The sequence below is a fragment of the Carassius gibelio genome, chromosome B24 (assembly GCF_023724105.1).
Source record: "Carassius gibelio isolate Cgi1373 ecotype wild population from Czech Republic chromosome B24, carGib1.2-hapl.c, whole genome shotgun sequence".
NCBI classification, from domain to species: domain Eukaryota; kingdom Metazoa; phylum Chordata; class Actinopteri; order Cypriniformes; family Cyprinidae; genus Carassius; species Carassius gibelio.
The window spans coordinates 4,009,476-4,024,188 of NC_068419.1; the positions used below are offsets into that span (position 1 = coordinate 4,009,476).

The window sequence follows — 14,713 nt, forward strand, 5'->3', positions numbered from 1 at the left end:
TTTGAAAAGTACTACCTCGCCAGCAGGACTTTCTGAGGGGCATTTTTTTACCCGGAACTTTATTTAGTTCCTGGTTCCTGTGGTGGAAACACACCGAGTACCAGGCCAAAGTCCCTAGTTCCTGGGTAAAGTTCCTGCAGTTGAAACGCGGCATTAGTAACTAAAAGGCAAGTGTCATACGTGGGAAGCATGGGTGGGAGTTGCATGTGGATTGAGAGTTCAGTGGCAGTACTGTTTCCAACTCTTTTCCGGAGTGCAGAGGTTGAAATTAATGCTGTTCTGGATAGGCAGATGCTCAGATAGTGTTTTCAAGGCCCCTTGGGAATTAAGATATGTGCTAGAGGATAGAATTATTTGGAGGTCATTGAGTTCTTGTTTTTTAGCTTACCACCTTTGCTCTTCTCACTTATTATCTCCTCTAGTATCCATGTGAAACGTGAGTTTGAATGATGATTGTGTTGTACAAGGCACTGGTTCATAGATCTTAAGGTTTTTGGCTTTGCTTTGGTGGCCCTCAGCCATCTATAAAGACTTTTTTTAAGGTTCTGTTCATTTTTAACTCTGTCGACTTTCATATCCAAGCATGACATGTGAATAAGGTGAAAACATGCTGCTGCTTTTTTGGAACACCTGTTTACTCCATAATTTCACTTTGACTGCGTTGTGGCAGCCTGTCAGGCGGCGTCATTCAGGTCCCGTAATTTGTGTAATTATGGACTGAGAGTTTTGTTTGCGTCATTTAGCTTGAGAACTGAGTACCCCTGAGATTAATTGTTACATTTATTGGCCTCTAGGCAGATGGGAAGTGAAGGCTGAACGTTTTTTTGAAAGTCTTTGTGCTGGAAGCATTAAATCCCAATATCTTTGAAGGTTTTTGACGTTATACAATATTGAGATTTGTGATGCTCTGTGGGTTTATTACTGTGACTCTGAAATGTGACTTGGCTCTTTTAATGTTCATTTTATAATCAAACTTTGAGACATTAAGGAAGCTCTTTATGAGGCAGACATTGAACTAGAGGCTGCAGATCTTTAGTTAGTATTTGACATTAAGCCTTGATGGTGCAGGTTCGAATCTGACATGTATCGTATCACCGTTTATCATACTATATTCCTTCTCTCTCTCTCTCCAAATAATTAATTTTTCTGTATCAGCTCTAAGTTAAAATGTCTTCTTGCATGTGATGTTCCTCATTTGTAAGTGCCAAATTATTTTTATTATTTTGGTACTTACATATTTGTTGAATTTTAAAAACTAAAAGCAAATGTTATTTAATTTTTTTATGTAATATTTGTTATTTTTAGCCTTATTTCTAACTTTTTTTCAATTAGCGGAAATTAATTATAGTTTTAATTAACAATAACATCACTTTTGTGCATAATAGCAAATCAAATAACCGCATGTAAGACTCTCCTCTCCTGTTTAGTCACCAACCCAGATTTCCGACTACTCCTCTTACGATGATAATGATGAAGATCCAGAAGATAGCAGAGCGGACTCATCCCTTCAGGATGCAGCCGAGTCCAGCAGGCAGTCGGTCAGCGAGTGGGTCCGATCTGCTCAGGCGATTCTTCAGACACCTCAGAAACAAACCCCTAATAGCATCAAGACCCCAGAGGACTCGAGTAAAAAGAGGAGGAGGTTCGAAAGGTATGATCTATGGCACCTGGATCTTAATCTTAATTTCGGTGCAACCCTGTGCAAGATGAACTCAATTTATGAGTTCAGTGACTGGCTTCATGATCGGGATTTATCATCTTAACTGGCAGTAATCCTTCATACTGTTATTTATTCTTACAGTTTTTTTTTTTTTCAGTGTGTGATGTCAAGTTCACTCGAAGTTTCATACCAGTGTAAACACACAGAATACAAAAGGGTTCAAAGTTTAGGTGAACTAGTTTAATAATACATCCACACCCTTAAAGTAAAAACCTGGTCAGCTTGGTTTTTGATTGGCTATCAGGGAGCGGCTTTCTTTGCTCATTTTTGTCACCTTATTTAATTTACCAGACTATTTCCTCCTATGCGGACAAGAAGCAGTAGCGCATGCATAAGGCTCTTTTGTCAGATATCACTCAGCGATTGCTTTCTATTGTACCATCAAAGTCTGAGCCCAGCCCATGATGTTTTACCATAATTGAGTTGCTTGTCAGATTTTGTGAATGGGAGAAGCAGGACTTGTCGAGTTTGTTCCCTCACGGGGGAGCTGTGTCTCTTTTTGGCTCTTGTTAGTCCACCGATCTTTCTGCTGACCCCCAGTCCCGTCAGCAGGAAAGTGCAGGAGAAGTTGCCCCTCGCCAGTGTCAGTTAATGTTTTTATTATGCTTTTATACACATAAAAAATATAGCACTCGCAAACACTACCACCCACTCATGAACATAAAGCAAATAACCATTCATAAGTGCATGCAGAGCTGCTCTGGTTATAAGAATGTAGTTTAGTTAACAAGCTAAATTATGGATCAGTTATCCATGTGCAGTGAATATAGATTAAACTGAATATTGGTTCTCTTTGATTGATTCCTTGAAATTGATTCTCTGGTTTGATTCTGTGGAGCTGAATCAGATTGACTCTCTGAATGGAACTGATTCATTGACATTGGTTCTTATTGATTCTCTATGCCTCAATTCTAGTTGATTCAATCAGATTCATTTTCTTTGATTAAATCTATAGGAAAGATTCTCATTTATTCCTTACTATTAGTTTTATGTGATTGATTTGATGGGATTGAATCTAATTGATTCTCTTTGATTGGTTCTATGGGATTTATTCTTATTGAGTCCATGGAATTGATTTTTTATAATCATTAATCTATAATTCATGTGTTTCATTCTTTAGGATTCATTCATGATTGCTTTTACGACTGATTCAATTTAATTATTATTATTATTATTTTAATTCTTTATGATTGATTCAATTTGTTTGATTTTATATAAATTATTCTGTGGGATTGATTCCATTTGATTTGAACTGATTCTCCAATGATTGATTCCATGGAACTCACTCTCTGTCTTTGATTCTCTGCAGTTGATCCAAATTGATTCTCTTGATGTAGCTGATTCAGTGAGACTGATTCTAGTTTATTCTCTCTGTCTCATTCTGTGTGATTGATTCTAGCAGATTCAGTCAGACTCATTATTTGATTCTTTTTATATAAATATTTCTCATTCATTCTTTACCATAGATTTTATGTGACTGATTCCCTGGGATTGAATGCATATACAGATTATATCATGTAACTGAATCTATAGGTTTAATTATTTGTTAATGATTCAGGGATGTTTAAATGAATCAGTCACACTGATTGTGTTTTTGATTCTGAATGATTGATTCCATAGGTTTGATTCAGATTGTGATTATGTGTTATTCTGAATGTCTTGATTGTGTTTTATGTTCTATGAATGATTCTGATTCTTTTGATTCTGTGGGACTGAATCCTTGTGCTCGCTCTCTGTAGGGGAGGTCTTGCTGAAAGGCTGAACCGACTCCACAGCAGGCAAAAATCAGCCATCAGCTTCTGGAGACATCAGTGCAACTCAACCACATCAGCTGGTAAGACACATCCAATCTGATTCCTGTCTGTTTATATGAAGACTCAATCACGTCTTGAATGCAAGCTCTTGTACAGATCATTAGTGGTTAGTTCTCTGTTCCTGACCACTAATGTTTTCACAATTAGAAATGAAGTCTTTTCATTTAAATACTGCCAATGTCAGATCTGGCCCAAAGAATGTGCCAGGAAATTATTTAACCACCAACCCACAGTTTTCATATTTCCATAACTGCTTGTCATGCTTGATGAAATGTGTATGATATTCCAGCGATGAGATCTTACTGTGTACAGTTGGAGGAGTAGGAGGCTGTGAAAGCACGCTTGTTTCAGGTGATTCAGGTGACAATAGGATGTAATTGTCTCGCAGCCAAAGCGACAGGAAACCACAGACACAAACATACTGCAGACACAGTCACACACAGCTTACGTTTTTATTTTCCATGGTATAACGGATTCCTTTTCAAACAGTGCCCTACTAGGGGTCTTCAGTGTGTGTAGGTATGTTTGTGTGGAGGTTTAAAGAAGGTAAGGTTTCAGTTGATGGTGGAAATTCAAGAGAAAATGTAAAATGATATTAGGAGATTAAACTTGTGTGGTGCACTGCCAGTGCAAAGCAGGGTTGTTGGTATTATTTTTAGGTAAAACTAAATATTCGTTACTTGAAATAAAATGAACATTAACTGAAATAAAATATTAAAACTTAAACATTTTATTTCAGGTACTGAAGTTGTCTAGTCATAATGTCTAATTTTTGAAGTGCTAAAATAATAAACACTTAATCAACTAAAACTTAATAAAAACTATACAGAAAAAAAATAGATAAAGGTGACAAAATTTATGAAAAAACGTAAAATATAAAAGTAAAATATTAACAAAACCTGTATCAGTTTATCAGTGATTCTAAAATAACTGGTGGAGAGTTTTTAAATAAATATTTTTCTTAAAAAAATGTAAAATTTAAAATGTTTTTATCACTCTAAACATTGTTAAATGTTAAATTTATGTTGGTTTAATAATATTCACGTTCTGAATGTCTGTCTTTCCACATCTACTGATTTATGCTTTCTTGTGCATGTAATGTTAGCTGACTAAGATGATCTAAAAAAAAATTTTTTTTAGTTTTCATTTAAGTTTGCATGTGGAAAAGTGATTTAGGATGACTGGACATAGTTTATGGACTGCTTTGCAACTGACATCATTCCATAGAAAATTCCACTGCCTAAAGAATGTATCTCCCACTCACTTAATTTATTTTTTAAATGTTGATTTATTTGTATCTATTTTTTATATGCAAAAATGTCAGGTGTTCTCATGGCTAATAAATCAGATGCCAGCATTTAAAAACTTGTTTCTTTCCTTTTTAAAGTCATGCATAGCTTTTTGGTAACATTACCTCACACACACAAAAAAAACTGAAAAATAGTGTTCCTTGTATTTTTGTTTTGCATGTGACTTGCATGGAGTAAGTGTAGCCTGTTTCTCTCACTGCTTTACATTTTTCACAAAAATTTCCATTACACATCATTCTTCTCTGATGTCTTGCCTGTTCTCGGCATGATTTCAGCTGAGTCAATTGTGTTCATGTGTCCAATCGAGGGGCCAACTATTCCTTGAACAGTCAGCATGGGAATATATCCCGTCAGTGCTGGATTTTGTTTCATTTCCTCAGAACTGACTGAAATGAAAAACTTGAAGCCGTGCCAGTGTTGAGTTTTCACTGCATAACCCAAAATATCCAGCTGCTGTTATTCATTTACTGGGCCTGTATCGTATCTGTGCTGTTTTGAAAAACTTAGTGACTTGGAGAATAAAATCATCTTTCAGAGCTAGTCATTTGATCAAATTTATAGCTTACTTCCAGGCTAATTGTTCATGCTGTATAGTATTAACTGCATTAAAAGTTGTATAGGACTTAAATTATGTGTACAGATTGTTTCATACCTACATTTATTTTTTTTTGACCCAAGCTGAGAGGCCAGGGGTCTTGATGCTGAGGATTCTGGGAGTTCGGGAGGAATGTGGCATGCAGGCTGCTGTGTGTGACAGGCTGCCAGAAGGAGAAAAGTGTGTGGCTCTTTTCAGCAAGGACACGGCCGCCCAGTTACAGCCTGCACCCGGAGACATCGTCCACATCTATCCACCATGGTGAGAGTCCTGTTCCTTACCACCTTACCATAAAATAGCAAAAGAGAGTTTGTTTATTATCTGTGATGTTAATAAACAGTTTATTGGCTACTGACCTAACACTGATTTTCAGAATGATTTAAAAACATGTATTTTTTTTTGAAAATATTTTATCTTATTGATCAAATGTTTAACCCTAACTATTAAACTTGGCCTGTAATATGGGCATATGAACACAATCTTCAGCATTCCTTAGTTTAGATTTTTTTATCATGCAAAAGACCTTTTAGTATAATTCTAATGTCCATCTGTTTCTGAAAGTAAAGTAGATGTAAAGAAGAACTTTTATATTGCCGTTATTATTTCAAGATGAACCCTTACTAGACTGAAGTAACTTGTTGAAGTTTTACTTGATTATCCGTACGTTTCCATATATATATTTTTTACATAAATGAAAACATCATGCTTTTAAGGAATGTTCCTTTGTCCTTTGCCATTGCAATACATGTTCTGACGACTAATATTTATATGCATTTTATGTCTTCAGTCTGTTATACAGTTATAAAGATCTCATTGTTTAAAATTATAAGCTATCAGAATTTCGTTCTTTACATTTCATTCTCTTTCTGACTCGCTGGCAGTTTTATTTTTCAATTTCATCATAATTCCATCAACTGGAGTCTCGATCACTTGTGTTGCACAGCATCGGTGCACATCTCCCTATATCTTCCGCACTGTTCGAGCTGTCAGCCGTGTGCAGCCGCGTGTTTTGCACAGAGCTGATAAGCGTGAGAGGCCTGTGGGGCTGGAGGTGAGAAGGACAGACGAGCCAGTCTCCATCTGTGTGGGAGGACCACAGATCCACGGATCCATCCAAACTGGAGAGGCCAGGATTCGCCGGAAGCCAGGGCCCCTCCCCCGTATCGCCCCCATGTAGCGTAGCTCCCACGTCATTCCTCAGCTCCAGGGAATGGCCTGCATACCTCTTCCTGGCAGCTCTGAGCTCATTTCCAGCAAGCCGGGAAAAAACATTGCTGGATCCTTTTTCTTCCCTCGCCTTTTTTTTCCTTCTTTTTTGAGGAGCTTTAGGCAGGGGATCACAATAACTATGACAGAGGCCAGAGGGCTGAATAGAAAACACATGCAGCACAGTGTGTTGCTGGCACAGTTTCTCCTCTTGTATCATTTTCTCTCTTACTTTCTCTCCCCCTGCGGAGTGTTTGCTTTAAGGGCAGGCGTAGGTGACCCTGGAAAGTCCAAAAGTTCATTTTACCCTGGAAAGTCCATGGGTTTGACATTTCGGGCCCCTTAGTTTGCAGCACAGAAGATGGGCAGCAGATGATAACTCTTTACATATCATCAAATATATTTTAAAACGTGCGGGTCGTTGATAAATGCAGACATTGATTTTTTTTTGGTCAAAATACATAAAGTGTATGTTGTTTGGTTTTTGCAGTTCAGGGTTGAGCAAAATTCCAAAATTCCTTTCAGTTCATCAGGTGGAATTTTAATTGGTTCGGCCTCTCCCCACCAGAAGTTAAATTAGAATTAAAGATTCAGATTATTAAATATAGTAAAAATTCTACTTTTAATTATATTTCAAATAGGACATAAGCCTATAAAACCTTTTAAGTTTATAAACTTTAAACTTGCAGAAACCTAATGCCAATCCTTTGTTTTCTAAAAATTACACTTATTGAAGTTCACTTCAGATTTAAAATTTCCATGAACCACCAGTTTGATTTTAGTGCAGATGATCTTTTTTGTACATTTGTTCTTAACTAATTTTACCTCAGGATACTTCATTGGACATGCCATTGTAAAGTGACTGTTCACACTGTTCCCAGCTTCTTCACGGTTCAGCTATGAAGGAAATACCTGTCATCACTGGTGATTACACCTGTGCTGCACCCTCACCTGTTTGTGTCAGCTCCGACGTCAGCACACTCTTGTGTTTGTTCTCAGACTTCCTGTTCAGATCCACCGGAAATGCATTCACATGTATAAATGATCGTGATCGTCACTTACAGTAACTTAACAAATCTCTTTTAAGACTTTATTTCCTGTGCACCTGATAACTAAGAATTTTGCTTTGTATTTTTATTTGTACATTATTTCTGATAAAAAGAGTGTTTTTTTTTTTGTTTGTTTTTTTGCATGAACTGATTCTCTTTTAAGTGGTAGTAGGTTTAGTATCACATTTTGAACTGAGAAAAAAAAACTGAAAAAAAAAGTTTATTTTTATTTTATTAGAGATATTAGAGAAATAAATACAATTGGAAAAATAGCCTATATGGGAATAACTTCAAGGCTTTTCAGAAAAGCATCCCTCAAGAAGTTGGTTGGAATATTAGATGTTAAAATACAGGAGCGTTTTGAATCCCTGTGAAGCTTACATTAGTGTTAGTATTTCATATATTTAATTACTTTATTATTCTAAAATTTAGATAAATTATACAATAATTTAAATTATAATGATAAATAATTTCTCAATTATAATAGTAATTATAATATTATTAGTTATTACTCACAGTAAAAACACTTTCTCATTTCGAGACTTAATGGCCAACAAAAAAATCTGTTGTTTTTTTTGTCCTGTCACTGGATTGTCAAAGACTGGAATTTTCTGTGCTATTCTTCTTGGGTTGACAGCATGTTGAAAAAAGCACTTGTTTGCAGGAGGCCGGAGAGAACCTCCACCTCTCCTGTGTAAACTTGCCTTTGCTGGCTGCCCTGGAGCTGCACACTGTTGGCTGAAGTTCAATAGGTTCAGTGTGATTACTCGTTTCTGCTGGCACCTGTCCAATTCTCTCTCAGGGCAGGATGATTTGAATGCTGACGTAAATGTTACGTCTCCTGACATGAGCTCTGCAGGCCCCGGCTTGTAGTGGAGGCCTCCGTTTATTGAAGACATGTTTGTTTGGAACAGATCTGTGACAAATTACCCTACACTCAGCACAAAGATCGATCAGGCTATTTGTAACCTACTTCTGAGGCCCTGCGAATGGCACATTCTCATGCATCCATGACAGCGCTTTTAATGTATGTGCTTACCAACGTGCAGATGTTTTCACAGAAATACTTATTTCATTTGCAGGCTCTTGTCCCCATGTGCTTCTTATCAATAACTAGTTGTAAACACTTTCCTGTACAAACTGATCATAGCTCTTTTTAGTGCTGCATGAGTCATCATAATAAAACAAAATTGCAAAATGGCTTAGTGCGATTTAATTAAATGAATGTATGCATTAGGTTGTTTAAAAAGAAGTGTGGAACTGTTGTCATCCGTCCGTTTTCAGTGTCTCAGAGTGGCTCGGTTCACAGTAAATGCTGCTCCACATGAGCTCAATCTCTGCATCTGCTCCGAGTTTGAGTGTCTTTAACGTGCATTTGGGAGCGCAGCATGCCAACTATCTTCCGATGCTTGTAATAAGAAGGGCTTTCTGTCTTCTTTCAGTTTTCTATCACATAGAAGTTCACTAGTTGAATGTTCTTGAAAATATATATATATATATATATATATATATATAATTATTTTATATATTAATATAAATACATTATTACATTATTATACATTATTTCATTTTATGGTTGTAATGTAAAAAATGCATTATTATTTTTCTTAAATACTTAGTTCAAATACTCACATCCAAAAAACACTGTTAAGTGCTTCTTTTATTGCATTTTATCTAGTTGTGTCAATAGATTTCAATTACGGTACAGATTTTTAAAAGCCGTTTTCTCAAAATGATTTTTTTTCTTCTACATTGAGCCATAGATATCCACTTCAGTAGCACTTACACACACCAAACCTTAAATGTATATTCCTGTCTGTAAGGTTTTTACAGAGGGATTTGTTCATATATGGTTTTCTAGATTATATACAACATTTTATTCCCCCCAAAATTGTGAAAATATAATGTTTTCTACCCGTTCTAAATATTTTCTGAATTATGGAGTGAAAAAACTGTGTTCAGTCCAACCAATGTTTAGATTTTTGTACTAGAAATGTATGCAAATCAGAACATATTTCATTAAATAATTACTCATGTGGATATTTAAACATAACACTTTAGAAAACTTGTTATACAAAAAATGTTTGCAATTATCAATGTAATCAATCAGCTGGGTAAGGGGCCGTTCACATATCGCGTCTTTTGCACGCGCAAGTTTGTTATTTCCAATGTAGGCGCGCAGTATGCACGCTCATAATGGAAGCAATGCGGTTGCGTGGTGCAACGCGCCTGTTTTTTCCAGGCGCGTCCGCACCGCATTGAGTTAAAAACATTTCAACTTTTCAGAATGCCGCAAGTGCACCGCAGGTCATGTGACAAGAACTAACCAATCAGCTTCATCCTTTCCCGTAACAACGTTGAAAACTCAGCCAAGATGAAGGAACATCTGATCATGGTTGTATATGGATTGAAATTTTGAAATAAATTTAGTAGCAGAGCTACTGCGAGCGATTTTTAGAGCTGCTAATCCATTTATCCTTTGCTGAAGTTTCCGCGTCTTCATGGATAGAGCACGTCATGGTTGCTTAGCAAAGGCCAACGCCTCAGGAGTGCAACTGCCCAAGCGCTTTGGAAAGAAGGAAAAAGCGGTGCGCCTAGCATTTTCCACGCGTTTTTAGGCGCTTTTAGATAAATATTAGTATTTTATTTTTATTTTTTTTACCCTATTAACCTGCAGTCATTCGCCTTAATTTATTTTTATTTTTATTTATTGAATATAATTAAAAATAATTATTCACATATTTTTTCTTAAATAGTCTTTTTTTTTATTTGCAGCAAATGTTACAAAAGTATTATTGTAATTTCTTATTTTATTTAGTAATTTTTTGATTTTTAGAATTACTTTATAGCCATTTTGATATATAATCACAAAATTTTGGCAGTCCTACAAACAAGCACAGCAAACCTGGATTTTATTTTACTTTTAGCACAACTTTTAGCAGAAAAACAGCAATTGAGTTCACAGCTCTAGCCTCTTGCCAGGTAGGCCGAAACGAACCTTATTTAGCCATCGGCATAAAGTCTGGTCCTCTTTGCTGCTATTTTACCTTTATTTATATTTGAAAAGGAAAAAAAGATGAATACTAGTGCTTCAGAAGGAGCCATGTTTGAATGCCACTCTGTATAGAATCATAAATTATTTTGTCAAGCAACATCTAAAGCTTGTTTTGTGTGTTTGTTCCTGCTCTGTTACTAAGACACACCAAGGCAGACCATTATCACAAGAGCGCAGATTGTTTCACAGTCGTTCCGTTAGATGCCAAGTACAAAGTAAATAGTGTTTTGATACAAACATGTTTCAGACCGCCTGTGAAATGGAAAAGAGCATCTTTGTTGATCAGTCAAGTCACTAACAGTTGTTTTCCACTCAGAGAGGGACGGGCTTGAGCGTTCGTGTGTACCTGAGGCTTTTTTGAGACTCTTTTATGTGTGTGAGAAGTGTGGAGGTGGTTGTGCTCGGCGAGACCGCTGTCAATCAATCAACGTAGATGAAACTCAATGCAGTTGAGTTTTATGAATGTTGCCAAGCTGTCATAAAAACCATCAATGTGGCACTTCCGAGAGACTTGATGTTTTCATACTGTAACTGTTTTTGGAAAAACAACTCATTATGACCATCAGACCTCTGTTTGTCTCTCTAGGCAGAATCTTGTTGTGGAGGGTGAACGTTATCCCATAATTCTCAACACCCACTTCAGTCAGAAAGTCTGTGAAGAGACTAAGCTGGATAACGCAGATGGTCCGAGAGCCGCGGTCACTGTGGAGAAATGCAGACCTCCGCCGTTAACCAGGAGCCTGTGGTGGTCTGGGACGAGCCAAGTGTCATCCATTCCCTGTAAACAGGTTCGTCACAGGTCCTCTCTCATGTGATCACGGGAAGGAAATGGAAAAGAGCGTGCATCTATGTTAGATTTCGAATTCGGCCACACATAAAAATGTGTGAAAGTGCTGTTGGAATGGAGACAGCTGCTGTTTCCTGTGTGACACTCATGAGTGCAGATGATTTATGAGGGATGTTTTTAATGCATAAATATTTGCTTTAGTGTGAAAGCCAAGCCAAATTGTCCTGTTCGACAAGACCCTTGCGTAACAAATTCTTTTTAAAAGACATTTGAAGAATAAGGCTTTGTACTTTTTCCTCTCTTATTGTAATACTCAAAATAAGAAGGTCAGTTTTGTCCATACAGAGTCTGTGTTGGTTGTAAACACAGTGTTAGCCACAGTTTACAAAATACAGAGTAACTATCATCTGCTACTCTGAGATCTTTTTGAGTTCTCTTATCAAAATGTGAGCATACCAACACAACACTTAAAGGAATACTCCACCTAAAAAGGAGTATTTTATAATAATTTACTCACCCTTATTTCATTCCAAAACTGGAACACAAAAGAAGATATTTAAATTTATTTATTTTTCCTTTTTAGAATAGAAATCATTGGGCTCTGATGTTGTTTTTTTCTCAACATTTTTCAACTTATTTCATAAACATTTTCATGTTTTGGTGGCGTATCCCTTTAAATGTGCATTATCATATTGTCATTACCAGATAAACTGTCACCAATTCTTCTTTTTTATGATAAATACATTAAAACAGTAATATTGAGAAATATTATTGCAATCGAAAACAGCAGCTTTCTATTTGAATATATTTTAAAAAGTATCGTGTATCGACGATAGTCAGAGATATCGACATAAGCAGATTTCTCTGTCGATAATAGGCCCTTTTCCTATTAATGTATTAGATTATAATAATAATAACTATTGTTTTTATTAGGCTGCTTATTACAATTCGGCTAGCTATTTCACTTCAGCACTGCATTTCACACACACACACACACACACACACACCACGTGTGCAGGAGGATTAGAGCCTGTAGTCACTGAAGTTGTCCGCTTTGACTCGGATAACACGTTAAATCCATGAAATGAAAGAGATAGAAAACGAGGAGTTGGTGTCCCACACATTTAATGGCTGATACAGGGCAACGCGCTCTTCTCTTTCATGAGAGGTTAACTCTTTCTTGGCATTACAAATAAAGTAAAAGCCAATATAATAACAAGGCGGCAGAGCGAACTTATCAATAGTGGTTCTCACATACTCCATCTCTTAAAGACAGATCACTTATAACACACACTAAGTGGTGATGACGTAGAAGGACTTGAGAAACAATATGGATGATAAGTTCGTTCTACCACCTTGTTATTATTTTTATTCACTGACTAAAATGTGATGCATGCAAAATACATAGTTTTTGCCATTACAAAGTCTCCATCCGCAAACAGATGTACATCCTCTGCAGATATAAGCTATTTCATTGCACTTTAACAAGTAATCTGAATGGCCTATAAATGTGCAATATTTTAAACAAGCCCTCACGGACTGAGTTTAATGCCACAGTTATGTTAGAATGCATGTTATTCTTGTTTCTGTGGCTGTGCTTCGGTCTCGTCATGAGGCGCGCGGTCCGGAGCGCTGTGTGACTGATGCATCAGTTCAGTTCAACTTTACTCCAAATATATGAACTTACCTGTTTTAAATACTTTATATTTAACGTGTTCGTTTATGTCCAATATTATTGTTAAACTGCTGGACTTTAAATGAAATCTAGTATTGATTTTCCCTGTTGACTGATTTTGCAGAACATTTAGACTGATAACTTCCGTGCGCAGATGAAGCAAATTTGTCACAGGACGCGTGATATGTTGTGTCAGACTATATATGAACTAGCTGTTTTAAATACAGTATTTTTATATTTAACGTTAGTTTATCAGTATGTTTTAAAGTATATTTTTAGAATATTGGTGATTCCATAGGCTCTCTCTTGCGCACCTGCGCCGTTTAAAACACCAGAATAAAGATTCTCTCTCTTGCTCCACCCATGCACTATCATCGATCTCACGGGCTGACGATATGACGATCACTACTTTGATGAAAAGAAAGTTCAAATGAACAGCATTTATTTGAAATCTTTTATAATATCATAAATGTCTTCACTGTAACTTTTGATCAATTTAATGCATCCTTGCTTAATAAAAGTAGTATTTTTCAACAGTAGTGTAGATGTTTGCTTACAGGTATTTGCAGGGACAGTTCACCCAAAAATCTAAATTCTGTCATTAATTACTCATGTTGTTCCGAACCTGTAAGATCACAAATTAAGATATTTTTGATGAAATCTGAGAGCTTTCTGTACCTGCATAGACAGCAGCGCAACTACCACATTCAAGGCCCAGAAAGATAGTAATGACATTGTTAAAATAGTCCATTTGGCATCAGGGGTTCAACCTTAATTTTATGAAGCTACAAGAATATTTTTGTTCGCAAAGAAGCAAATTGTGACTTCTTTTCAATTTCAGACTTAGAACGCACATTTACGACTGAACAACTGTTGTGACATTAATTATTTTATTGATGTCTTTACCACATTTCTGGGCCTTGAATGTGGTAGTTGTGTTGCTGTCTATGCAGGGTCAGAAAGCTCTCGGATTTCATCAAAAATGTCTTAATTTGTGTTCTGAATATGAACAAAGGTCTTACAGGTTTGGAACGACATGAGGGTGAGTAATTAATAACAGAATTAAAAATTTTAAAACTATCCCTTTAAGAAATTGTTGGTGCCATTCTGTGCCGATATTATGTTGAAATAATAAATCTATTGGTGTGTTTAGGAAAAACATTTTTTTCCCATTTTTCCATCTTCAGGTCGGTGAGTTGAACAGAAGCGGCGTTCGGAAGTCTCTGCTGGATGCAGTGGAGGATTGTGGGTCATCGGGCTCTCAGAGCGGTCCTGTTGAGGTGGTCGTTCAGAGGGTCTACTGCATACCCATCACCCAGTCTTTACCCAGAACTTCTCTCCAGCACAGAGCGCTTGATAAACCTCCACCAGAATCAGCACTGCCGCAACACATTGGCAGGTACTAAACTAGAAGTCCATTCTGTTTCATTTCTCTAGTTTAGATAACAATGTTACTTACTGGAAATGTCATGGTACACTGTTGCAGCTTGCAGATTTTAAGT

At 36.6% G+C, this 14,713-nt stretch overlaps 1 protein-coding gene across 2 annotated transcripts in view; it reads left to right on the forward strand.

Moving 5' to 3' along the window:
- The window catches only part of spidr (scaffold protein involved in DNA repair), a 44,168-nt gene that overhangs the window by 7,260 nt on the left and 22,195 nt on the right, over nt 1-14,713 (forward strand). For both annotated transcript variants that reach the window (XM_052595449.1, XM_052595448.1), the window contains exons 6-10: nt 1,428-1,651; nt 3,460-3,554; nt 5,523-5,700; nt 11,336-11,537; nt 14,399-14,610. In XM_052595449.1, coding sequence (XP_052451409.1) covers nt 1,428-1,651; nt 3,460-3,554; nt 5,523-5,700; nt 11,336-11,537; nt 14,399-14,610 — 911 coding nt within the window. The remainder of the gene's footprint in view (nt 1-1,427; nt 1,652-3,459; nt 3,555-5,522; nt 5,701-11,335; nt 11,538-14,398; nt 14,611-14,713) is intronic.